This window comes from Heliangelus exortis, chromosome 1, assembly GCF_036169615.1.
Source record: "Heliangelus exortis chromosome 1, bHelExo1.hap1, whole genome shotgun sequence".
Classification (NCBI taxonomy): domain Eukaryota; kingdom Metazoa; phylum Chordata; class Aves; order Apodiformes; family Trochilidae; genus Heliangelus; species Heliangelus exortis.
This window is the reverse complement of record NC_092422.1, coordinates 144971543-144998899: the sequence shown is the minus strand read 5'-3', so window position 1 is coordinate 144998899 and position 27357 is coordinate 144971543. Positions and strand designations below refer to the sequence as shown.

General features: G+C 46.9%; 1 protein-coding gene across 2 annotated transcripts; it reads right to left on the bottom strand.

The window, feature by feature from the left end:
• Positions 1–8231: 8231 nt before the first annotated feature.
• Positions 8232–26666, bottom strand: CYTH4 (cytohesin 4). 2 transcript variants are annotated; one of them, XM_071729881.1, is made up of 13 exons: positions 26545–26666; positions 20474–20556; positions 18092–18192; positions 17772–17838; positions 15335–15453; positions 14871–14951; positions 14096–14208; positions 13773–13921; positions 11949–12060; positions 11420–11496; positions 10969–11040; positions 9989–10143; positions 8232–9681 (listed from the first exon to the last, which is right to left on the bottom strand). In XM_071729881.1, the coding sequence occupies exons 1-13, from the start codon at positions 26561–26563 to the stop codon at positions 9609–9611; spliced, it is 1221 nt and encodes a 406-aa protein (XP_071585982.1). In that variant the 5' UTR covers positions 26564–26666; the 3' UTR covers positions 8232–9608. The 2 variants fall into 2 exon arrangements, with proteins under 2 accessions (XP_071585982.1, XP_071585993.1); XM_071729892.1 differs by lacking the exons at positions 17772–17838; positions 18092–18192; positions 20474–20556; positions 26545–26666 and adding an exon at positions 17186–17344 and having other exon boundaries at positions 9467–9681.
• Between the last annotated feature and the right edge of the window lie 691 nt (positions 26667–27357).

The following is a 27357-nucleotide window of genomic DNA, read 5'->3' as shown; positions in this document are numbered from 1 at the left end:
ACTCATTTCTTTTCTCTTGCTTCCTAGGGAGAAATTCTGACCTGTCCCCTTCACCGCTGATGTATCCCCATCTATAAAAATGCTTATTACATTTCTAGAAGGAGCTGAGGAAGAAGCCAACATGCCTATAAAACCTGGGTGGACTCAAGGGATAAAGCTCCCCTCCCCCTTCTCCCCACACATATAGACATCCTCCCAGAGTGTTAGGGTTGGGACATGCACTACAGGTGGGGGGTGAGGAACTGAAGCAAAAGGAGGCGTTGAAAGCCTGCCTGATGAGGCAAGATGCTGAGCTGGTTTGGGTATTCTGGTCGCAGCAGCATGCAAAATCCCATTATGGCTTTAGTACAGCGAGTTGAATACACTGAACCCTTGGCTGCTCCAGCTGCCCCTGCCAGGCATCTCTGAATTTCACAGCAACAAGTTTTCAATCTCTTAGCAATTCCCAGCTCACAGGAGCAGCCTGCCAGCTCTGGGCAGGGGAGAGGAAATCTGCAGCAGCTCCCAAACCTGCCTAGAAGACAGGGGCTTTCTTCTTCTCCTTCCTTCCCTGCAGCAGACTCCATGTCTCTGCTACGTGCTGCCAGAGCCTCGTGGTTTTACCTGCAGCTTTGGGTGTTGGCTGCTCAGGCTGACAAGGCTGGAAAGGCTGGATTTGGAGGAGAGAAAATTGCCCACAACATAACAGTGTGGCTGGATAGTGTTGCACAGCTGAAGGGCTGGGGGGTTTATACAAGTGGGTTGATCAGTGGGGTCTGCAAATGTAGGGGTTTAGAATCAGAGAATGGTTCTTGTTGGAAGGGACCTTCATAGGTCTTGTAGTTCCATCTCCCCTGCTGTGAGCAGGGACATCTTCAACTTCAGATCAGGTTGCTCAGAGCCCAACCAAGCCTTGGAACACTTGCAGGTATGGGACTTCTGTGGCTTCTCTGGACAACCTGCTCCAGTAACTGTAAAAGATTTTTTCCTAATATCTAGTCTAAATCTACCATCTTTCAGTTTAAAACCATTACCCCTTGTTCTATAATTACAGGCCCTGCTAAAAAGTTTGTCCCAAACTTTCTTATAGGTTTCCTTTCAGTATTGAAAGTCTGCAACAAGGTATCCCTCAGAAAACTTGTAATTTCTTGTCGTTTCAAGTCATCTTTGACATGAACATTTATTTTTATTTTTATTTTATTTTGATGGCAGCCTTGCGTTCTGCTAATCAGACTGAATTACACAGGGTCCTTTAGCAGGATGCTGCACACTTTCTAACACATTCTCTATTCTTTATTTCCCTCAAGATACATGCTACATCTTCTTCTGCCTTGATGAAATGGAGAAACAGTCATGAGAAGCATTCATGGAGGAGTCTGTAGCAAAGCTGGGAATCATGGAGGTATGTATGGGAAAGCTGAGAAGAAACACTGTACCTTGCCCTGTGGCAAGATAACTGTTGACCTTTCCTTTAAAAACAAACAAGCAAAATGGTATTTTCTATGTGTGATTGCAAAGAATTAAGCAGAGCTGAATATGGTTTGTGTTGGAAGGGACCTTTAAGGATAATGTAGTCACAACACCCTGCCATGGGCTAGGACACCTCCCACCAGACCAGGTTGCCCTATCCAACCTGGCCTTGAACACTTAAGGAGGGGGCAGCCACATCTTCCCTGGGCAACCTGTGCCAGTGTCTTACCACCCCCATAATAAATATTCATCCTTAAATGCAGTCTAGATTTTCCCTCTTTCCCTCTTTCAGGCCCATTACTACAGGCCTGACAGAAGTCTTTTTCTGTCTTTCTTACAAGTCTCATTTTCCACACTGAACAACCCAAGTGCTCTCAGCCTGTCTTCATAGGAGGGCTGCTCCAGCCCTCAGATTATCCTCATGACCCTCCTCAGAACCCACTGTAGTAAGTCCATGTCTTTCTTGTACTGGGGACCCCACAGCTGGACACAGTACTTTAGGTTGGGTCTGATGAGAGTGGAGCAAAAGGGGAGAATCATCTCCCTCAACCTGCTGATCATGCTTCTTTTGATGCAGCCCAACATATGGTTGGCTTTCTGGGCTTCAAGTGGGCATAGCCAGTGTATGTCCAACTGTTCATCCACTTGTATCCCCAAGTCCTACTCTACAGTGGAGCTCTCTATCCATTCATCACCCCTACTGCACCGATACTGGAAGTTTCCCAAACTCAGGCACAGGACCTTGCAATTGGCCTCTTTGAGCTTCTTGATGTTCAAGGTCCCTCTGGATGTCATCCCTTCCCACCAGTGTGTTAACTTCACCACTCAGCTTGTCATCACATGCAGATTTTCTGAGGGTGCACTCAATCACATTATGTCATTAATGAATATTCATTAATATGAGTCCCAGTATGGAACCTTGAGGCACAATCCTTGTTACTTGTCTGCCATCGGTTGACTACTGTCTGTCTACACACACCAGTGTGTTGTCTATCATTACATGAATTTTAACTGCATCAGAATAAAGGCATCACTGTATGGGCACCAAGCCTTGTGAGGTGAATTTGTGTGTGCCTGGGGTTTAGGGTTAGCTGGCATTTCCAGGAACTGTTCTGAGGGTAACATTCCCCTCTGAGCTGATTACTCCCCCCCACCCCTTCTCACTGCCTCTCTTGAAGTCCCTCCAGCCTCTCTGTGTATGAAGCACACTCTCTCCTGCTGAATGCCCTCTGGAGAGGAGACCAAGCAGCACATGAGCTCCTGTATATTGAAATCACAGCTCCCAGAGCACGGGGTGGCAGCTGGTGAGGAAAGTCAAGAGCTGCAGCAAGACAAACAGAGCTCCGCAGAAGAGAGCCCTTGTTGTACATGATGATAATGATTTCAGATTTGCCAACCGTCCCTTCTCTACCCTTCCCTGATACCGTGCTGTTTACTCTGTGTCTGTTACTGGCTCCCATCTTTGTATTTTCTCAGTCCTGTATTGGCTTAAGGCCAAGAATAATCACAAGAGTGGAAGGGGACATGGACGGTGGACACTTGGGGGATCATCTCTTACCCTGGCACCAAAAGCCACAGGATCCTTTCCATGCAGAAAGTGAAAAAGTGCAGAGCTCTCTCTGTCCTTCTCCCTCCACTGAGGGCTGATCCTGGAAGCTTTGCTGGAATTTGGGGTATTTTTCCCAGTCAGAAGGCATCAGGTAATGGGAAAATCACTCTTACCTATGTCTCTTCCTTCTCAGGGAAGGCTGTGTACATATATTTTTTTTTATTTCTTTGGGTAACGACAGGCTTTTGGCAGTGCCTCCAACACAAACCCAAGCTGCAGGTGAGCAGAAGGAGCTGAAGAATTTGGCTCAGGTTTAGCAACTCACTTTCCACTGATAACAAGGGATATTCCCAGAGCTCTGCCAAGGCAGACTGAGTCTGCCCTGGGAGCAGGAAGGCAGGAGAGGCAGCATCCCTCACCAGGAAAAGGGAAGAGAGGGCTTTGTTGAAAGTGAGAGGACAGCAGAGAGGAGGGAGCTCCTATGGAGAGGGTTAAGCAAAGCTCTGAGGGCAGAAGGCACCATGGGAAAGAGATGACAGGTGAGAATATTAGAGGAGGGAGAAGGAAAAGGGAGAGAACAGGAGATTTAGGAAAGAAGAATAAATTTTGACAAAGGTGAAAAGTTTCAACTTTCTGATGGTGACAGAAAGTCCCCAGAATAGTATTTCTGGAGGAAACAAAATATTAGCTTTCTGCACAATTTATGATGTATTGTGAGAAAGATGAATTACAGGCTTCAAGAAACCCCTGACTGTTATGTGATTTTTTAAACAATTGCAGGAGTTTATAGTTCTCTCCCTTCTATTTTCTCACCCATGTTGCAATAGAAGATAAATGAGAGATCAAAAAAAAAAGGAACAAGGTCAAACTTGGTCATGGGTTAAATTTCTTAATGTATCAGACTATTTCAAGATGTCTTTTCCCAACCAATCAATTTTAAAACCTCCATATTTCCTTCCCCCAAGAAAGGATGGAATAAAATTTTCCATGTGCACATTGCACATGTGCCTCTAATGTGTGTGATATTTTCTGGGGGGTCTTTTTCCCAGTGGGAGGTCTATGAACCCCAAAGGAGGCTCTGGTTTACCTGTGAATGTGATTCCAGTCAGATGAGGCTTCACTGTCACTCAGAAGCTTGCTGACTAGCAATAAATATTCATAGAACTGATTAGACATTAATTGCACAAATCACCACCTCTTCAGCCAACCCCAGGAACCTTGATGCCACCCACCAGACTTAAAGTGGCAGCAGAAAATATCTTTTCTGTACATCCCTTAAGGTCAGCCTAGTACCTCAGAAGAAAGAGGTACTGTTAAATACTTCACCTTTCAATGTTCCTTTAACATAGCCACCACAGTCCTTCCCCAAATTATGCTCCAGGTGAAGGGCTGTGTTGCCATGAATGTTAAACCCCATGGCACTGGAGGTCTGTGGTCTCTGTAGACCCCACTGCAGTCTGTCCTGCTTCCCTCTCCTGAGATACTCCTTGCTGTCCAACCCCACAAGACTGCCCTTCCCTGCTCCTCTGTGATCTTCATTCTTCCCTTACAGACTTTTTTGCCAGGGCCCTTCTGCAAGGAAAGGGCAAGGACAAGACATTGGGCTGAGATGCACGTGGGCTGTGGGTGTAGCTGTGCATGTGCACTTGGGATTGTGCAACCATAAGTGTGCAGGACACAGGACACTCACACACACTTCTATAAATGTGCTTATACATGCAGAAAGGGACATGTACCCCACTTTTTCAGCAAGGTCATACTGTGCTATCAAGGCATATGGCCCTCTCCCTGCACATCCTATGTCCCCGAGGGCCCAGATGAGATGGCCACCTTGTACCATCTCCACTCCCACCTTGAAGCATTGGGCTGGCATGTCCAGTGCCAGTGACACCACTGCTCAGTGCTGGCAGTGACACCACTGCTCTTCAACCTCTTGGGAGGAAGAGAACTGTTGTGACATGGAGTGTCTCTTGATGGTGTGACACTGTGGCTGTGGTAAAGGTTGCAGGCTGTTCTAGGGATCATGGTGTCATCATAGAATGGTTTGGCTTGGAAGGGACCTTAAAAGATCATCCAGTTCCAACCCCCCTGCCATGTGCAGGGACACCTCCCACCAGACCAGGTTGCTCCAAGCCCCATCCAACCTGGCCTTGAACACTTCCAGGGAGGGGGCAGCCACAGCTTCTCTGGGCAACCTGTGCCAGTGTCTTACCACCCTCATAGGAAAGAATTTCTTCCTAATGTTATACCTTACTTGTTCCTGACAATTGTTCCACTCGAACTAAGGAGGTGAAAGCCTTGCTTTTGTCACTGCCAAGCCCTTCTTCATCAGCTATGCAGACAAGACCCAGACTCCTCCATCCTCCTTGACTCTTTCCTTGTCATCCCCTCTGTCCCACTGTACACAGCCTCCTTGCAGTTAGCCCAATAGCATCAGCTTTCAGGAGCAAACTGATGTCTGCATACAGGCACACACACAGAGAAGTGTGATAAAAAAAACACATTCATCTTAATCACAGAGAGGCAGCAGGACAGTAATGTCATGGCAGGATGGGACAGCTGCATGCCCCTGTTGCAGAGACACTGCAGATGTCACAGCAGTGACACCCCAAGAAACCCTGGCCAGGGCTCAACCCCTGCTCAAGGCAGGGCTCGAGTCAGCTTGATCTTTCTCCAGTCCCCCAGAGTGGCCCTTGGTCAGGCTGGAGACAGAAGTGAGCCAGACCAAGGTGCAGCAGAGAGGCCATGGGGCCCGTAGAGGCATCCTGCCCTCTGGCTTTGTGTTCTGGATTTCTTGTATGAAATGCATATTCAAGGAATGTTTGAAGAGACAGGAAATACCTCAGTGAGTCCCCCAGCCTCTGGTAATGATTTACTCCCTAGCCACCAAACATAAGGGGTGGGAGACAGGAGGAACTCCTCTGTTGGCCCTGCAAATCTGACTGCACCATTCGAGCTCCAATACTGAGGGGCTGTGCTCCCTTCCATGCAAGTGAGTGATAACAGAGGGTATGAAGTCTGGCTCTCACCCTTCTGAGGCCCTTGTAATAACATTTTCTTCCTCCACATTTATGGGACAAGCTGGCCAGCCTGTTGACCTCTCCTGGTGGAAATCCGTGTACTGTTGTGGAGGGGTGGGGTGTGGGGGTTTACACAGTATCAGATGGAGTTGAAAGGCTGGGAGTCCCACTCCAGAGAACCCTGTTTAGATAGCAGAAAAGAGCTGATCAATTTTCCCTTTGTGCTGAAGGATGTGTGACACACAGCTGAGCAGTTTCAGGCCTGCCAGGCGAGGACAGTATCTCAAATGGGTGCTTCCACCCCACCCCTGACCACCACTCCTGGCCACCTCCATCTTTCCTACTCACCTCCATTTGCTCATGAGCTCCCATCATCAAGGTTATTCACCTCCTGGAAAAAGACAGGTTCAACTCATGCCCTTGGATTGGTTCTGGATCCATGATTCAGTCCAGTCTGTCTCCCTATGCACACTGTCCTCTGCCACCACATCCCGGAGTTTTTCTCTACCTTTTGCTAGATGCCTCTGCTGTGCTGAATGAGGCTGCTGGCTCTCCTCACAGCTGCTCTGTCTCTGTCACTGCAAACAATTTCTAGAAAGCCTTTTTAATATGTAACAGCCTTCTAAAAAGGTACTGATAAACAGGGGACAGGGAGAAGGGAAGAAGCTGAGGGGGAGACAGGATGCAGTAATCTAGCTAATTCCACACATCTGCAATATTCTCCTCCCAGCCCTTTTATTAAAATAGATGGACATTCATTATGAAAAAGAATTGCTGTGTGCGTGCAGGAGTCCTTAGGCAGGCAGGCAGTAGATGTTATGTCTATGAGACACACAGGCTGCCTACGATGCGACAGGGGAACACACCTACCAGACAGCAATCTGTCACATTTTGTACCTGAAGGTCTCTGTGTGTGCCTGTATGCATTCCTCTGTGTGGTGCTGCAGCTGCCCTCAGCAAAAGCAATGTGTGCTGGGGGCCAGAAACACATTCCCTGGTGGTGCCATGCTAGTTGCACAAGCCATTCACATCCTAAATTTGTATGGGCTCTGAGCATGGCTGGTAAAGCACATGGATATGAGTGAATGGTCTTTTTATAGATCGGTCCTGAAACACCTTGGCCAACACCAAATGAAGTGGTATTCAGCAGGCACAATGTCAGGGACAGTGCTTGGTGAGTGAACGTGGTGTGTAGCTGGGGGGCAACATCAGGTACTGTTATGTTCACTCCACTGAGGAGATTTGGCATGGTATAGCAAGGAGTCTGGTATTAAATTTTCTGTCCTGGAGTTAAGTAAAGGCAATGGAAACTCAAACTTACTGTCTCTTTCCCTACCTCAGTCTCTGGGAAAGAGGAAACTGATCCATCTCCACCTTGACTCTTGTGGTTAGTTTGATGGATGGAGATGACCCAGTCACCTGCCTCTGTGCATTGTTTTTCATCTCACAAGTTTGTCCTTCCCACTGTGCCCCCACTGGGAATAATTCTGCCTTGCAGTGTATGGGTGTCTGGAGGATGAAGAGAGGGGAAAGGAAATAGCCAGTCTCAAGAGAATTGCAAGGATTTGGGATGAGGAGCTATCAAATGGTAGTACCTGCTCTCAAAAGAGCTATCGAGGTAAATTCTAGGAAGGGCTTGTTCTGAATTACCTCACCCAAGATCAGATTAGAGGTAGAAGAGAGGTTCCAGGCTATGTTTTGATGGCTTCTGTCACACAGAACATGTCCTGAGAGTCACTAGAACAGACATTTCTCACCCAGATACTAGGCTCTGGGGCATCTTTTACCAAGCAAGTGCTTATTTATAATTCTATTACTGGAGATGTTACTGAGACAAAGGGCCATATTCTGACTCCTTCCCCCACCTTTGGACATTGACTCCCTGCACTGAACCCAAAGCAAGGATGAATGTATGTGTGAGCACATGTGCTGTAGAGCAGTGGGCAGCAAACTCACTCCATATCACATCAGTGACAGAAAGATTCAATGCAGGAGACATTTGCAGGCTCGAGCAGAAGAAAACCTTCACGTTCCTTCTCTGGGCTGAGTGCGTGCTTCAACTCTGAGATACACTCCCTGCTTCTTGAAATTAATTCAGCGTTCCTGTAGCTTGGTCAAAAATAACTAGAATGAGTAATCGAGTTGTGCTGGCCCTGCTGTGGATTGCCTGGTAGATAGAGCCCTCTGCAGGAAGGAAAAAAAAGGCAAGAGACTGAGACTGCACCAGTGTTTACTAGAAGAGACCCGAAAAGTGACGGATGAAGTAGCCATATCTTAATCACATCCTTCAGCCCTGCAGGTGTAATTGCCTCTGGTGGGTCTATGGGATCTGCCTCCATGCTGCTTCTAGATGGCAGTGTTAAGAAGCTCCCTGCACTTTTCCTCTCATCCCATTAACTGCTCCTGCCTCCCACACTGCCCAGCAGCTCCCTGCTCCTGCCCCCTGCTCAGCCTGCCTGCATTTTGGGTGCAGTGCAGAGCTGCAGTGGTGCTCTCAGGCTGCTTGGCTAGGCATGGGAACGTGACACACTTATCTCACACCCTCTGCCTCTATCACTAAAACGATCTTCTTACCCTGAGTTTTGGGCTCAGTTCAAGCACTTTTATTTCTTCCCTCACCCCCCTTTTTTTATTTTTTGCACAAGAGACAAACCCAGACTTCAGATGTGTGAAGATGGTAATGCCTCTCTCTATGTGTGTGCTTGTATATGCACTTCCAGTTTTTAGTGCCTTCTGGTTGCAGGCCTTTCAGATAGAAAGCCTGAGCCTCTGGGATGGTACAAGGAAGCAACTTTTGTTGGGGAGCCATCAGCCAGGAGGATAGCTAGTGTTTGGGTTTTTCCCCTCAGGAGACCTGTGGTGGTTGCTGTGACTCAAAACACAGAGGCAAAAAATCCAAAACCACTTTTCTGGCCCCACAGCCTCTCTACACTCATTTACTCCTTATCTCCCCATCCAGCACTAAGACCTACGATTCAACTATGGTGCAGGGACTTCTCAGGATTACAGCTCTCACAGAAGAGGTAGAGGGCTTTCTTCTGAACAGGGGGCTTCTTATGTTCCCTTGGCCTCTGGTTTTACAGTGGGGTTCTTAATCATCAGTGGCCCCTTCTCCACAACCACTACACATCTATTCATGGAAACCACTGGGGCTTTTCTGCTCTGCAACTGGCCAAACCGTGCTTTGCTGCTGTAAAGCATCTACATGGTTCCTCACAGAAAAATACTCAGGCCTGCTTTGAGGGTGAGAGGAGATGGAGACATTCTTGTCTCCCCTCAGATCCTGACCTACATGTGTGGGGCTATCACGCAAGAACCCAAAGGCCAGCTGCTGTTGAGCCTCTACGTTTGGACATGGGAAACACCATACCCATGGCTCCAACAGTCCTCAGTGGATTGCGCCACACATCTCTGCCTTCGATTTGGGAAGGGAAGAAGCAAAGCTGGCAAGTTGTCCTGTCAGTCGTCTTCCTGCCAAGTGGGAGGCATGGGGAACCAATGCTCCCAAATTTCTTCACTGTAAGAGCCCAGCATGGAAGGGAAGCTGTCCAACAACCACATCTTCCTGCTGCCAGTCACCAAGTCACAGCTTAGTTTTTGCTGGCAATCTTTTTCTTACGGGCAGAGACCAGATCATAGAAAGGATCCTGTGTGATGCTAGTCCTGGAAACAAGAAGAAATCAGAGTAACAGTAAGAGACTGAATGCTGGAGAACAGCACAGGCAACATAGCTGAACTAGCACACAGACATCACTCACCAAAATATAGGACCTGGAGATCTGCAGTCACACAGCAGAGTTTCGCTGTGGCTAAAGATTCTCCAAAAAGGGCCTTGGAACCACAGTTGCTAGACCACAAACACTTCTTTCCACCCCCATTTTAAAGCTGTGGTAGCCAAACAAACTGTGTGAGCTTTTGTCCATGGGGCTGAACAGAGGCAAACTCAGGCCTCCAGTGCTGTTCTCCTCACCGTATTGCCTCAATCCACTCATCACGTTCTGCTGGTGTGGCTGCTGAGATCTTGTAGGACTGATGCTTGCCTTCAACCACCTTCCCATCCCCATCTGTTTTGCAGGCTTTGATCTTCTGCCCTTTGCAGTTGGGATTGAAGAGCTCAAAGCAGTTCTGTCAGAAAGGGAATAAAATGGAGCAGTAGGGTGGACCAAGGAAACAATGCTGTCTTCAACCACAGGTGACAGGCTCAGGGTTTTCAAAGGGGAGGAGAGCATTCTGTCTCTGAAATACCACAGTGACCTGCCTCTCCCACCCCTGGAATCCCCCTATGAGTTAGATCTCCAGGCCACACCTCTTAGGTAAGCACACCCCTCCTGTGAAGGGCTAAAACACTAAAACTGGCTTTATGGACAGATGGAGGATCAACCAGAAAACACCTTCTGGGATCTGTAATTTTGCTCCAGTCATAATCTTTTTTTCCCCCTTTTAAGTGGATGCAACATCCTGTCTTTTGCCTGCCACCACACAGGCAGAAGGCACTTTTCCTAAGGTAGTGTCACATCAAAGTGTGGGTATCCACAGAAGATGCACAGGATGTCACTTCATGGACAGGTTTCCTAACAGCACAGCACTGTCTGTTCTACATATGCTGTACCTCTTTATGGGGAGTCTTGGGGAGAGAAACTGAACCCACATGCCCTGGTGCAAAATGAGCAGGGAGTCAGCTGTGTACACTCATCTCTGCCCCTCTACACAGACACACATGCACATGCACACATAACATGCAGTCAGCCATAGGTGTCCATTCACACCACATCTTCCCTGGTAAAATACAAACATGTTTAGATACCACCATGTTTAGATAGGGGGGACAAGGTATTTTGGAATGACACCTTCCCTCTGAGAGGTATTGTAAAAGTAGAGTGTGTCCAGCCTCTCTTCCCTCTGATCACCTGAGAGCCCGCACTGGCAGAGTACCAAGCGAAGAAAACTTACTGGCTTTTTGGGATCATCCACCTTCCGGACTGACAGGTTCTCCAGGGGGATAATGCCCAGAGGTTCTTTGTCCTGAAGGCAAGGAAACACGGAATAACAACCAGCACGCTCCCCACATCTAAGCCATTACTTGCAGCCTCTCTGGTTTCCCAGACAAGTGCCTTTGGGGGTGTGACAAGAGCAGTGTCTGCCTGGGGAGTTCAGCCCCATTTACACAACGGGAAGCTCAGTTAAGAGGAAGATCACAGCAGCATCTGCAGTGTCCAGCCTCCTCTCTCCTCCTCAAGACTGGAGGAGAGGAAACAACACAGGGAAGAAAGGAGGTCTGAGTTCAGCCTTCAGAGCAGAGGGCTGAAGGGAGGAGTTACTCCCTACCCTCTCCTCCTTCAGGGACCCTCAGAGGCTCATAACTACCCAGAACACGGTTTCCCAAACCATGCTAAGCCTTTACCGTGGTGTATTCAAAGTAGTACAAGCAGTTATCCGTCAGAATGAACCAACGGCGTTTCCAGGTCTTCACACGTCCTCCTAAAGGCAATGGGGTACCAAAGCCATTAGTCACACATTTTTTTGTCCTTCCCACCCGCCTCCCCACTTCCCCAGAGCCCCCCATCACCCAAGCTCCAGACATGCCCACGTGGGCATCCCCTCCCAGCTCTCCTTGCACATCAGCCCCAAAAAAGCAATTATGGTGCCCTCCCCTGATGTGATGCCAGATGGGGGACAGGCACACTCAGGGAGCCAGTTTTGCTCTGATGGGAACGGGGAGCGGGTGAGGGATGTCTAAGTCCCTTTTTTGAAGAGCTAGAGCCTGCAGGAGCGGGCTGGGAGGAAAGGGCAGGCGGCTGCTTTCAACAGCAGGTGTCAGCCTCGCCCCACCACAGCAGTCAGGAGAGAAGGACAGCAGAGATGCTGGTGGGTTCCTGGGGGAGAGCTGTGGTGAGAGGCAGGCAGGCACGGAATTCAGGGGAACCCCTTACCCAGTTTCAGGAGCCAGCCCTCATGGTTAGGGTTGAAGAAAGTATGTGTGAGGTCATTTCCATCATCCTCAGGTATGGAGAATGGCTCATTCTTGATGCTTTCAAACAGATTCTGCCCCGGAGCATCAGTGAAGGAAAGAGAGAAAGATAAATTTCTGACAAAGCTTGTATGACCCTTCTAGGTCCATCTGGTTCATCACCATTTCCACAGAGGCAAGGGTGTGAATGGTGAGAAGAGTGAGCACTGGGGGTACAACAGCCCTCAATTTACACTTCTCAATGTCTCAAGGGAAATCACCACCTCTTTTTTCCTCCCTGTGTCAAAAAAAAAAAAGAAACCTCTTTTGGAAAGACACAGAAGTGGGCACCTGTATCAAGGTGTGATACACCTGTGACTGACCCCAGCATGTCACAGAAGTTCTGCTGCAGGTAGCACCAAGACAATGGTGGAGACATGAAACCACAGAGACTGCAGTCCCATTTAGGTCCTAGGTTGGTGGTGACAAATGCTCCACTAGGAATTTGCAGTAAGAGACCAATGCACACATCTGAATGACCACAAAGAGGCTGACTTCATAGAACCAAGGCATTTGCACCAAGGGACACACAGTGTGACATTCACAACAGCAGCAACAAGGAGGCAGGTTCTAGCTTTCAAAGGCTACAAAAAAAGTTGCTTGCAACATTTTATTTGCCATCATTTATTAAACAAGTCTCTGGCCCTGAGAAAAACTGAGAGTTCAGACTCCTGTGGCTTCTTTCAAATTGCCTGAAAGAAACAAACTCTCTGGAGAAAAATCTAAAGCCTTTACCCTGAGGGGCTGCTGCTCAAAAAAACTGAGTGTGGGATGTAAGCAGCTTCTTTGACAAGGCACAAGTTATTCTCCCAAGGTTGGCTGGGTGAAGCTAGACACATGTAGGCAGGCTGCCTGCTTCTACTTTGCCTCATAGGGCAGAGGTCTCATGCCTGCTGAGCTCTTGCGAAAATGGTAGCTCCAGCTTTGCTAATAGGTACATCTCTGGTCTCTGTCTCTCTCCCTTTGCATCTTCATTTTCTGGGATCAGAGACATCATGGAGCTGCTGAGAGCTTTACAGATGCTGGAAGAGATGCTGGAATAGACCCACACACTCATTTGGGGCTTGTTGCTTCTACTCACTCAAAGATCTATCCTGGGGTAAGGGACTTCAGTCACTGCTGTCCTGACTGATGTGACCACTGGAGTCAGCTAAGATATTTGGGTATGAACAAGGGAAAGGGATTAATAATCTGGGTGAGAGTGACATTTCCTCATACACACACACACACAAGCCACAGACAGTGCCCTTGGGGGCTGGGACTTTGAAAGCTAGCCAAAAATTTCAGGTACCCACCTGCCTCCCACAGAGGTGGGTGTCCTGTTCTCACATCCTCATATCTACATGGCACACTGACACCAGCAGTTTGTGTCTTCCTCTCTCACACAGTTACCAGATCTGTTCCTCTCTCTCACAGACACATTTAAAAGCACAAATTTTCTTAAAACCAATACTGCTATTCCCTGAATGTCTCTGTCATGGGCCCAAACCAGGACAGTTTCCAGCCCTGTCTTTCTTGATTCATGTCTTCACAAACAAGCATGTGTGTAACCCCTCTCCAAAGAGCGTTCCACATTTTCCAGCTTTGCTTTTGTACAAGTATCCTTTTTCCCCATGCATCACTTCCCCTTGCATGGTAGTAAGTCAGCAGGTCCATATGACACTAAGACCTGTGCATCTTTGCTTCTCAGTGCACCCCAAGCCAAAGAGAAAAGAGGAACAGGTGAGAAGATGGGGGGTCTGCTTACCTTTAAGAGCTCTTCTGGCAGGTCTTCACCATTGTCAATGCCTCTGTTGATGGCTACAAACCTTTCAAAAGGGGGTTTGTCTTTCACATTGGGGTTGTGCAGGCTGGTGTTAAGCATGATGATAGAGAAGGAGAGTATATAGCAGGTATCTGGCAATGAGAAAGAAAACCAGGATGAGTGGCACTTGTCTTAGAGTGCAGATCAGTCCACACCCTGGGCAAATATCCACATTTCCAAGTGCTTTGTGAATAGAAAAGGAAGGCTTCTCTCTGTAGCAAACAGTGGAGCTCAGCTTTATAGGCCTTCTTCCCCCTCATAACTACCTGTGGACTGGAATACTCCTGGGTTACACTTGCAGTACCAGTTGGCAAAGGCTTCCATCATCCGGTCAATCTTCTGTGCTTCCCCAGGCAGCCGGAAACTCCACAGGAACTGCCTATCAGGAGCAGCATGCCAGAGATTTAGCCAGGTTGTGTGCAAGGGCCATTTACCCTTTGCCTCTGTCCGTGGGACACCTCAAAAATAAGTCATCTCATCTCATTGGGAAGACTACACAGTGCATGAAGCAGGAGGTCTCCTTCTCTCTATATAAATTGCCTGGGCTCATCAGCCTCAGGCACACTAAGAGGAGGAAGCGGAGTAAAATATCCTGGAAGTCATGGCTCCTGTTCCTTAATGAGTGCCCTGCAATGCAGCAGAGAACTCAAGAGAGATTCCAGCCAGGAGGTTGGGCTATCAGAAAACAAGATACCCTAAGGCAGAGTCACTTTGTCACTGATGTGATGGGCACTGTGGACAGATGTTTTCTGATGCAAAAAATAACTTACCCTATACCCCCAAGCACTGAAGCCACGATGACCCACTTTGCTTTCCCCATCTTCTTTGCATATGGCCAGTCCCATGAAGAGACCATGAAAGAGTTCCCCTAGGAAAAGGTGTTACCACCTCATAGAGCAGCAGTCTTGGAGCCAACACACCCAGCAGGACATTGGAGAGCCCTATTCCAACCTATTATGAAGCAGGGCTTCATAAGCTTCCTGGGTGGTAAGACCCAGTAGCTGAGAAGTCTTCTCCATTCCCTGCATCCTGCAAACTCACCTCAGTGCCTGCACCAGGTTGAGGTTGGCAAACTGGTGACACGCCACAAAGGCTTGGAGGGTCTGAATGTTTGTGGGGTCTCTGGAAGAGGACAGGGGCATAAGGTCAGAAGAGAGCTTTAACCCTGCTCAGTCTGAATGTCCTGTGTTGTGCTGACATGCACTCGGCTCCATGCCACCCTCCACGTCCCCTCTGGCCAACAAGAAGCCAAGATGAATGTTCTTGTCTGGGAAGCCTGACCCCATTACAGGCAGGATGATAGGCAGCCCATACAGACAGACTCAGCCACACTCCAGTGCCCCCCACCCCAGGGTTTACTACACACTCAGGCCACTGCAGTTTTATAAATGGTTAATCTCAACACCTGACTGAAGTCTACCTGGGATCATCTAAAATGGTAGTTGAGAGGGTCCAGGCAGGACAGGGCCTCCAACAGGTCTCCTCATCCTGGTTGGGTTGCTTACCTCCCACCCAGGTAATCCCCAATGGCTGTCTTGTTCAGGCCTTCACCCTTATGGAGAAATCTGGCAATCTCCTGCAGGTCTGAGGACAACACCTTGTGTTCAATCAAGTACTGGATCCCCTAGGGAAACAAAAGCAGGCCAGAGAAGTGAGACAGCTCTGTGGGCTGATAAGAAAGTAGGACCCCAACCACCCTGATATCAGTCTCCTTTGGCTTTGATGATGACGCCTCCTCTTACTCTCCAGCCTCTTCGTGAGAGACCACAGCCACCTTTCCACCCTTATTCCATCCCTCTTCATCTACCATGGTGGGTCAGTCCCATTTCATCCCAAGATTTGGATAGATGTTTTGCTTGGGTGGAAACTCAAGCAAACAAAAAAGGGCAAAGCAGGTTAGAAGTCCAAAAGGAAGGTAGATTTAAGGCGAAGTCAAAAGAGTTCATTTTAACAGTATTAATCAAAATATCTCTATGTTCTGTTCCTAAATGTCTTTTTTCCCTTCTGAATACAGTAAAATTGAAGGAAAAAAATATTGTTTGCTTTAAAAAAGACAAAATCAAAAAATGCACCCAGGCAAAAGCATGGGCTTGAGACAACTCAAAATTATTTTCTGCTAAATTTTCTTCTATGACACAGAACAGAAAAGTCTGCAATTCTTAAACTTCATGGTCCCCAGTCAATAAGAATGGAGTATGATTTGTATGGAATATAGAGGGTCTGAGTTGGGCTGTTCAAAGAGTGAACACAATTTCAGAGGGAATTTCATGATTTTCAAAGTCAGAGATAGTTGCATTTTTTTTCAAACTCTCAGTAATATCTCAAAACACTGCAATTCTCCAGGCCACATTGCAATTTTCCTCAAAAAATATGATAAAGAAATGAAAATTGTTGTATATCCATCAAAATGTTCTCTTTCAACAGAATGAATTCACTTTTCCTTGTAATTTATAAGAAGCTATTTCTAAAATGCCCCAAAGAAAAGGGAGTTTCAAAAGAAGAAACTGAAATGTTTGCGAGATTTTTCCACATCCATTTTCCTTTCTTTTTCCCCAGACAGATTTTTGGTGAGTTCAATTTAATCTCGTGAAGAATTGCGAAGATGACAGGGCTCCATTTCCTAGAAGAAAATGTTTCTTCCAAAAGGTTTTGTTCAGGATTCCTAACACTTCCCTCCCTTAGCCTCAGGAACTTGCCCTGAGATGGTGGAGATAGGAGCTCTGGGGTATTGGCATTGCATGGATGAAGTGTAACCTTAGCAAGCAGGGTCAAAGGAAGTTCCTTGGATTGCAGCACCTGTCAGTCAGTCTACGGCTTGTAACAAAAGGGAAGTAATAAAGAGAGAGATGCACATGATTATTCTAAAGTAAAACCAATAATTTAGGCATGTGGTGTAACATTTTGCCCAGGCTGAGCAGCATTGAACAAACAAAGCTAAACTGGTCTGGGGTCAGAACTAGTTCAGGTATTTCTGCACAGAGTGCCAGAGAGTGAGATGCCTCCGGGGCCTCAAACCAAGGTCAGACAGAAAAAAACCAAAATGAAACCAGCTCTCACGCAGGCTGTAAGTACTGATATCACTGCTCTGAGACAGCTCCCATTGGCAGAGGGAGGTTTAGGGAACCAGGACATACTCCAGCTCTGGCACTGGGAAAAGATATCATCTTCAGGGTCTCTGCAGGGCAGAGGAGGAGGAGGTGTGAGAACTGGCATTCAGACCAGCAGCCTCCCAAGACACTGGTTGGGGTGGATAGTTATGATGAGCAATTGTTCAATTGCAGCTTGTGGTTTTCCTTGCAGAGCTCAAAAGATGGTCCACTAGTGAAAAGGAAGGAAGACGAAATTATCTTTCTTACATCTTTACTTAATCGTGACAGTTTTAGAACCTTCTGCAGCGGGCTGAGGTCTGAACCCCGCTGGTCAGAGTCCCAGAAAGTGGAAAACCTAGATTCACTCCACAATCCAACCAAACACTCCACAATCCACAGTCCACTTCCAAAATGATTGAGGCAGCTTGTCTTCTTCCATTCTAAATGAGACAAGGAACGTGACACACTCTCAAACAGCTCATCATCTTCATGCTTCATCCTCCTCCATCACACTGTGGCCAGTTCTTAGCCTCTAACAGACAAGAACTGGACTCAAGGAGGTTTGGCTTTTTAACATATTGGCAGTGTTAAACCATCCTCTCTTTATTTCTCTTAGTTTTGAGCTACATCTGGCACATGATGGGGGGAAGCACCACAGTTTGTTCATGTCAGATGACCTTGTTCAGGGACAGGAAGGATGTTGCTACTAACTGGAGCCTTTTTTGTGGTAGGAAACCAGCCACACAGTCCTATGCCTGTAGTTCCTTTGGCATGGGTGGCTGTAAGTGGACATTAGCCATTAGAAGCTCTTCCTCCCAGCTTTATCCTCATAGGTGGAATGATTAAATCCTACCTTTGCAGGGTCCATGTTGAATTTCTTCCTTCCCAGGGTCAGAAGTTTATCCCTCTGTGGCAGTTTGCTGCAAACATGAAGAAGGAAAGGCAGACTCAGAAGAAAGGGCCATGTTTCAGTTCACTCACAAGATAATTCAGATATCTCAAGGACAGATATCTGACTGTCCAGAAATAAAGAGAAATATCAGAGGGGAGAAGGGTATTCATGTCCTCATTTCCCTATCCTTGAGGTGATCCAAATCCTGTTTCTGTTTTTGTTTTCTTAATGTCAGGAGAGAGTCTTTCTAAACAGAAGAATACCCATCCTGTCCCACTTGCCTGGTCTGCTCCCCAGGATTATTGTCTGCCTCTGGCCTCTCCTCTGCATTTTGGAAGCACTCAATCTCTGCAAAGACTTGAGCGATCTCTTCCTTCAGCTTCTGCAAGAGAAATATCAGGAGGATGAAGGCAATGAAGGCAAAAAAAAAGCAGACACATACAGAGCATGTGTTACTTCTTCCTTCAATCAAAGTAAAAGGACAAGTCAGATGTCACAACCAGCCAAGGTTATCTATGAAATGGGCACTGCTCTTGAGTGACCCTGCTGGATTCCAGCTGAAAATAATGGGAGAGAGAGGCAGAAGGGTGTTCTCGTGTCTGTTGTTAATCAAGACTGGAAAATGAACCTTAGCCAGGGTGGAGCATCAGAGAACTCACCCCAGCACTGATTTCAGTTCCTCAAACAGTGTCAGATGTGAGCCTCCTTCCATTGGGCCCATATCCTTGTAGCTTTTTCTTTGCATAGCCCTGCTACAAAGGGGAAGTGGAACCAGTAACTGGGAGATCAGTATGGCCACATTGTGAAATGCAGAGTTTTCAGTGCACCTATCATTCAAATGCCACTGAGCAGATATTTGTCTTTATGTGAAGAAAGAAGAGAGAGGGAGTAAAGGAAGAGTAATTACTGCCAAATTAAAAAAAAAATATTAATTGTAGACTTCAGTTTCTTTTAGGACAATGACAGACCATGGGCTTCTTGACTGGATATTCTTTGTTACCAAGGAAATTATGTCTATAAGATGTCTCCATATCCTTGCTTGTATCCTGTTGTTGTGGTCCCTCTCAGAGCCAGAGTGTGTCAAGCTCTCTTTCAGGAATCACCCAAAATCTTCCTCATGCAAACCAGAACAAGCAGGGGAAGAAGGGCTGTTTTATGACAGATCCTGCCTCAACAAGGAGTGAGCATGTGGCCACAGAATGCACTCTCATAGGGAAACTGACATTTTCCAGTATCTTCTAATGTAAAGAAGCTTCTGGATTTTGGTTTTGGTTTGGCCTTCACTGTGCTGTGCTTCATGAGTCTCCAGAGATGGAAGTGCTCCTCATTAAGCTTTTGGTATTGCATAAATGTAACAAAGCTGTGGTCTTAGCTCCTGAATTTTAAATAGTTATCAGTTTTATTATTTTCTTCCCTGCTGCCTTTTGGCAGTGTAACAGGCAAGTCTAAACCTATTTTCCCCCTCCTCCCTCTGGCCCACAAGACATCCCCCCAAGTCTTTTTGTTAAAGACTATCACTAGATATTTTCTGATGAAATCCACCAGGGAAATTTCGTTAGTTCTAGGTACCTCCACATAAATTTATCTAGCTACACTGGATAACATATATCCCAATGGATAATGGCTTTGAGATTTAGAGTATGCACCTGCATAGTTTGGCAGCTTCTCTCTGCCTTTAGTAGATAACAAATAGAGTATTTCTGTTCCTGCCTCTTACGGTGCCCATTGCCTGTTCTGAAAACTGAAGAGCTAAGAACCACAGACAAGCAAACCACATGCACATACATTCATAACATGCTGCAAGAAGAGTTGCAAGAATTGCAAGAGTTGCAATTCTGATTTAGCAGCAGGGATGATAAATATTGGAAATTGAGAAGTTAAAGATTTCCTTTATGCAAGGAAATACTGCACCGGTTGTCCAGGCACCTGGACCTCTTTATATTGTGGGGAAATCATTACAAGTCCAATGATGCTGTGCAACGCCTGAATGGGAGCCCACATTCCATCATGGTAGAGGCATAACAGAGTAGAAAGTGCACAGCACAATGCAGGACTGTGATGTGGTATTACTGACTCCTTTGAATCTGCCACTTCCAGACATTTTAGGAGTCTGTGGAGAAAATGTTTAGATCTGCTAAAAGAAACGAAGAAAAAAAAAGTTCAACCATAGAAAGATCAGTGGAAGGTCCTCTCGCACCTCCATAAAGAGACAGGATCTTTTGTGGAGGACTTGTTAGAGGCCCACAAGCCAAGCAAAACCTTGAAAAACACAGAGGGATGCAGCAGGTAACTAGGACTGACATGTCATTAGCAAGTAATCAGTAATTTAAAATAACCGTAAGTTCCTGACAGTATGATTTAGTAAAATTATACTAATTTCTTTAGTCCTAAACATGCTATCCCAGCTCATCCCTGCTAATGAGCTAACCAGCATTTCTCAAATATCCCATTATGGGAGCAGAGGGTATCACAGGCTGTATGTACACTGGTGGCAAATGTTCCAGGGCAGCTTGAAGCTCAAGAATCAAGTTGGATCGTACCAGACCAAAGGTCTCGTGTTCAGGCACACTTCTTCATGGCCTGGACTGTTATGTGAAGACATTCCTTGGTGAAGACAGTTTTTGAGAAGGCTAGGCAGAAAGTAGGAACAAGATGGTCCTTACCTTAATGTCCTCCAAAAGCTCTTTTCTGTGCTGCCTGATTGCCTCTATTTCAGCCTCTTCAGCCTCGCTCAAGTCAGTTGACCCTGGAAGAACAGAGAGATATCTGTGACAATAGTACTGGAGCCAATATATTGCAGCAAAGGCTGCCTCAACCTCTCAGCACCTATCCTCTCCTAGGAGGTTGCCACAGCAACTCTGATGTCTGTGTTCCAGCATCTATGCTCACAGAATTATAGAATAGTTTGTACTGGAAGGGATCTTAAAGATCATTGAGTTCCAACCCTTCCACATGGGCAGGGACACCTTCCACTAGACCAAGTTGCTCAAAGCACCAATCAGCCTGGTCTGGTCCCTGCTGTTGTAGCCATTGCACCTCAGATTTGTCCTGAAAATGGTTTTCAGCCCAGAGTGAACAGCACAGGCCTGTATACCCCTCCTAGCAGCCAGCTGCTGTGCTTATAGCCTCTGATCTAACCCTATAGCGACCCACTCCACCTACTCAACTGATTTTACTGCAAGCACAGCAACGAGGTCTTATCAAATGCTCTTTGGTGGGTTTTATGCCAGTCAACCTCACACACAGGACCTTTTCCTTCAGGGAAGCTGTGACCTGAATACTTCATCTACATCTAAACCTCCCATGAAGAGCCAGTGGCTTCATGGGTTGATCCACCACAGAAAGAGTCAGAAACAGCTTAAGGGAGAGTTTTTCAAGTCTGAGGGCTCTGAGGGATGTGAGGAGATAAAAGCCTTGCTGAGGAAGGAGCATCCGTGGGAGGCTGTTGTTCTGGGGACCACAGACAATACAGAAATACAAGTAGGTTTCTTTGCAATGCACAGGAAGTCAAAGAGATACCAGCAGAGCCAAGGAGACCACAAAATGATTCATAAAAGACCTAGAAGAACTGGGGTGACAGCACTGCTGCTAAATATAATCCAGGTGAAGCACAGCCTCTAAGCAAGGAGAAAGAGGATGCTGCAGCCCTGGAGAGGCAATGCAGATGGTAAGCCCCAGCTTAAAATCAGGGTCTCACAAAAGGCTGGAACCATTAGAGCTCCTGCAAGGTCACTGGAGAGCTTGCAGTCAGAGCCCTTGCTGCACCCAAACACTGTGAGACAAAGCTTGCCCAGAAAGCCAGTTCTGTTCATTGGCTGTCCTGCTCCACTGTTTCATAAGCCAAAATCCCCCAGGCCTCTTATCTTCCTGGAAAAGGGGGAAGTGGCACCAGCTGCCTTGGAAATTATCTTAGTGTGGATCTCACATGCAAAACAACTGCTATAAATAAGAGTGGGGAAAAAAAGGGGAAGGAACCAGCCAAGACAAACAAAAGGAAAAGGGGACAAGGGCAGTCATTTCAGAGCCCATGATCTTCTTTCCTGCCATGGCCACAACAGCTCAGCAAGACCTGCCTTCCCTGACCCTAATCCTTCCCCCAACTTGCTGGCTGGTTGATCTTCCATGTGCTAAGTCTGTCCTGTTACTTTTCTCATGCCAGAGCCTTTCACTCCTCCCGCTGTTTTCAAGCATCGCATTCCCTGGGGAGAGGCTGCTGAGCCTTTGGGAGGAAAGTGCTGGTTAAGGAGCCAGCATGAATCCAGGGCTGGGAAGGACCCATGTCCCTTCCTGGCTCTGCAATCATCCCTCCTGAAGAGCTGAAAGAAGCTGACTGATTGCTAAAGCCCTGCTTTAGGGGAGGAAATCCTGCGGCACCCAGCAGCTTGCAATGGCCAAATCAGTGTGAGGGGGCAAAGGAATCAAACAAACAAGCAAGCAAAAAACATGAACAAACAAAAAGAAACAACAACAAAAATACCCCCCGTGCAGTGGCTTTGCTGCTTGTTAGGTGGTTTACTGACTTCCTCTTGAATGTCAGCCCTATGCATGCAAGTGCTGCCTGGGTCTTGTCTGTTGTTTTATGTCTCCTGCAGTTCTGGCATCCACAGGAGATGAGCCCAGCCTCCCAGTCTGCCCAGCTTTATCTCTCTCACCCCTACAGGGGCTGGTAATTGTTGAATCACGAATCCTTGATAAATTATCACTTTTTCTCACATTTCTTTCCACAAAAGCACAGTAGGACATAACTGAAGAACCTCCCCTTCACCCACCCCAATCAGCAAAGTGTGGCTGGTTGCTTTGCTTCAGTTGTTCTGTGCCTATTGAAGCAGCCTAAAGCATCTCAAAGAGATGTGGGGCTCCCAAAGGACATCATGTCACCAACACGACCCTCACTAAGACTGTAAATAACTCAGACCCCCTTCCTCCTGAATAGCTGAAAGCCCAGCTCCCAAGTGCTGTCCATTTTGTCAGGATGAGAAAAGTGGGGGAAGGACTACCTGTGTCCATGTGGAAGGCAGGGGAGAAAAAGTATACAACTCATGGAGAAGGAGAGGAAATCAAGGGACAGAAAAACAGGAAAGAGTGAAATAGCCAGGAAAAAATGAATCAGACTTTCAGAGCAATTTAGGTTGAGCTGCAGAGGGGGTCCTTGTAAGGTTTCCTATGTTTCCTAAACAGCTTTTAAGTCCTGGATTGGCTTAGAAAATAATTCTGAGGTCAGTATCTGCATGTACTCTGCTTCCCTAAGAGCAGGCCTGATGCCCTGCTCAAGGCTATTTTGAGGCCATTCATCGATGTTATTACACACAGTGTGGTCTGCATTTGGGGGAGGTCAGCACAAATTCTGTGTTTGGGGAACTGTCCAGAGAAAGGCACAGAAGACAAGAGAGGCAGCTGAGCAAGCAGCAATGAGCTAATGAGAGCAGACTGCTTTGCTTTTCCTTCCTTTTGCCTTTCCATGCTGAGAATGAGCTGATTCAGCAGAAAAGGAACACTCCAAGTGAAGCACCAACTGGCTTGCTCCAGACGCTTGTATTGGCAGAGAGAATTAATCCCTGCATCTGGGGACTGAAAAATGGCTTCAACCTCATCAAAGTCTTCAGTACCACCAAGTTCCACTTCCCTGTAGGGCTAGGTCAGAACACAGCTCTGGTCAGGGGTCTCTGTAATGGGGGAAATTCACATCATTGAAAAAAAACCTCTGAAAACGCCTGCATGTTTCAGGTGGATGTTGTCAGCCAAACCAAAGCTGAAGTCTTCCAGTTCAGACACAAGACATAAAATACTGGTTAGCATCCTCTCAAAGAAGACATGAAGTTGCTGCTTGGAATTTATTGTCAGAGAGAAGATGCTGAAAGGAGAGAACAGCAGCATAACACTTTCAGTCTTATACCTGGAGGTTGTTTCTTCACCCTCAGGGCAGGCCCAGGTGGAAAGACTTGACAGCTCTTCATGAATTGCCTAGGCTTGTATTTTCAGTGCTGTCACTCAAAACAGAACACAGACTTCAATTCCAGTTGTGGTGACTTACACCTTCAGCCTCCCCATCTGGAGGCAGGTTGGAGTTACCCTAAAGTCTGAGTATTCATGTGGCCAGCAAAAAGTATTACTGGGCTTGCTGGTCTCATTTCACATTGCAAAGGGCTGTGAATAGCTTTCCAGGTGCCAAGTGAGGTCTTCAATCCAAAGCAGAACTATAGGAATAGGAAGGTAGCTTCTGGAGCACAGAGATAAGTGGGAAGTGGCTACCCTGGAGAACTGGCAGGACAGACTGAAGAAACATCAGGGGAAGGTTATAAAGAATGGCTGCATCTGTAGCACTGTTAAATCCATGTGTTACCCATCTGGAGCAGGAGCAGAGGTTCAGCTGGTCCATTTGCAAGGCAATGTGGGGCTCCCAGTGTAGCTGCTAAAAAGTGTGGGCACCTCCACCCATAGCAACACACAAGCCGAGCAGCCTGGTGGGTACCTGAGTGAGGCTCTCTGGTAGGAAAAATTTCACCTGAAAGTCCTTTTCCTTTTTCGTAAGGCTGCTGTGTCATCTTCAGTGCAGACCACCACCAACCCACCCAGATATCAGGCTGATGCCAGGTAGATAATAGGAAGCCTTCCACCTACCCAGCTCCCCCCAGCTCAGTCTGTCTCCCTCCTGCACCAACTCCTGTTCTCTTCAAGCTTGTGAAAGAAGAAATTCAACATGGACCTCACAGGGGTTTAATTTGTGCATTCCAGCAATGTGTGAAGAACTTATGTTGCCTCCCAGTCCCTTTATCCCACGTGAAAACATAGAGCAATCAGGATAGCTTCCAGCCACTTTTGCCTGTGGCTCTCACTCCGTACATATTATCACATGATAGCACACTACAAAGCCTGCTTTCCCATGTCCCACACACCCAGCTCAAGAATTTGTCACGCTGGCTTCATGGCCTTCCCTAGACAGTCACGAGAGGGTCTTGAGGGAATCTGGTAGAGGGCATTCCTTGCAGAGAGAGCAGTCTCCCCACAGACACAGCTCTCAGCTGCATCCTATGGTGGCTAACAGGGCCACCGCACCTACAGGACGGAGGAACTCCAGAAAAAGGTGTATATGCACCTTTGAACTTCAGCAAAATCATGCCACAGCAGCAAAACTTGAAACAGATTCAAGTATCTAAAGCTCTCTGGAAACCTGTATCTGGGGGTAACCTTGGGTCCCAAGGTAGAATCCATTTTCCGACCCATCTATGAAGTGACAGGTTGACACTGAGTGAAGAGTTCAGTCAGGAACAGCATTTCTCTTCAGGCATTGCCTCTAGCCAGAGCTGAGCAAACCCATATTGTCCTTGAGCAGGATCTCATTGTGCTACTGCAGTGTCTTAACTTTTAAGATACAATTAACTCTATAACACATAACTTGAGTGAATGACTGTGTCGGACCGTCAGTTCTGAGACCCATTTTTTTTTTTAATGCACACTCCAGAATAAGTAGCCAAACATGAGGTACCCATGTCCTCCTGCCCATCTTGTCCTGCAGAAATTTTATTCATGGTTTGTTTCAGGTGGTGAGGGCTGGGTGATCTGCCTTCACCAACATGCATAAGCTGGGGAGAACTCACCTCCCACAGGTCCTACTGATTTCCTCAGTAAACAAGGCTGGTGTGAGGTTTGAGCACGTCCTTTCCTTGGCTACCCACCTGGGAGCTAAAACGTGTGGGATTTGTTGAAACTGGGCACTGCTTTTTCCCTTCATTCTGTGCTTCTATATATATACATACATCCTATATTCAAAAGCCTAAGAAGACAGAGAGTCAGCCACAGCAGAGCCTTTGCAAGATGATCTCTTCTCTTCCTGGCCCCTGATGAGCCTATTCCTCTTCAGCTCTCCCTGCCTTTGTGCAGACACATAAAGCTTCCTCAGCCAGAGGCTAGAAAAAATATTCAGTCTGGCAGTTTGCCTTTCTCTGCTGAATCCCAACTGCTTTATCCACCACCTTCAGTGAGAGAGAGAGCCAAATGAGCTCTCTCAGTTCCTCAGATATGGCTTTTCTCCCCCCACCCACATCTGCTTTCTGAGATTATTTCAGGGCCAGCCAAGCACACCTGCAGGTCACTTAGAGTTGGTAGAACCTTAGTGCAGTCATTTGCCTTGAACATGCATATAAAAACCAGACACCCCAGTACCAAAAGCCTTGCAAGCAGGTTGCACTGGGATACCAGTGCTCCACAGAAGCAATCAAGCACCTGAGGGCCCTAGGAAAACACCACTAAAGACCTTGCAAGCCATGCCAGAGCTACATGAAGAGAAGCCAAAGGTTATAGGTGCTCATTCCAAGTGTCATATATAGCCTTGACAGGCCTGAGTCAGTTCCTAGTTCAGCTCAGGATCACCAGCAGCACTCAGCACAAAGGCCATTCAAATCAGTGGGGAAATTTATTCTGCTCAGAGAGTCACAGAATCAGTGAGGCTAGAAAGGGCTTCTGAGATCATAAAGTCCAGCCGGTGACCTAATATTTATATATAACATAGTTCTGACATAACTACGATACTGAAGGAGTTTGTTTGGGGGAGAGCAAGTGCAAAGAAAGCCATGCCTAATGCTCAAGGCTGACAAGCAATTTCCTGCACCACCAGGGATCTTCCACCATTCCATTCCTCCACCCACTCTAGATGGTGGGATTTCATGGTATGCTCTGCCCCACCAAACTAAGTTCAATGTCCTCAGAGAAAACAAGGTGAAAGATGGTCAAGGCTTACCAGCAGGACAAAAGTCCATCCTGAAAAGCGCAATGTATTTTCAACAACGGGTTGTTTCTTCTTGCCTCCTGCTTCCTCAGATGCTTCACAGAACTGAAACAGATTGGAGCCACTGACAAAAAAAAAAAAAAAAAAAAAAAATCAAAAAAAAAAAATCGTAGCAGCTTTGAGGGTGGGGGCGTGTTGCCTTGTGGCTCCACCCTTCCTCTCCTGGTCCCTCCGACCGCATCTCCTGGGCATGCATCAGTGAAGGGAACTGGACACGATCTCTGTGCTGAGCTAACGGGGGCTCCTTGCCTTTTCCCGAATGCAAATCCCCATAAGCACTTCCATCTCAGTAGCTTCTGTGGGAATCTGTGTTTGAGGGGACTGAAATGAGCAGTGAGAGGCTGATAGTACCTTGGGCTTTTGTCTGAAGTATTCTGAGAAGAAAGGAAGAAATAAAAAAAAAAAAAAAAGGAAGTTCTTGATTCAGAAAACCCGTCTGATTAGGGAAGTGGTTTCGTTTTAAGGGAAAGATTTTTTAATGTTAATTCAGCAGCAAATAGTGGGAAAATGAACACTCTGAAACTGGAGGATGGTTAGTGAAGATGAAAGAAAGCCTTTTTCTTCTTATCCCTCCCTCATGGCCAACTAAGTGGCTACTACTCTAAGTCTTGTTCCTTTTCTTTCCCCCTGGCAAACTGTTTTTCTTGGGAAACCTAAATCTGAGGAGAGAAAAAAACCTCTCTCAAGGTTTAGCAATATTCCTGCCAGTGGGAGATCTGGCATTATCAGGACAGATTTTCATCCACAAGGCAGAGAGGTGCTCTT

Coding starts and splice junctions, on each gene's coding strand:
- CYTH4 (XM_071729881.1), bottom strand. Junction 12,061..13,772: donor TGCCAGAAGAGCTCTTAAAG/GTAAGCAGACCC, acceptor GCTCCGGGGCAG/AATCTGTTTGAAAGCATCAA. Junction 11,041..11,419: donor ACTACTTTGAATACACCACG/GTAAAGGCTTAG, acceptor CCTTGCCTTCAG/GACAAAGAACCTCTGGGCAT.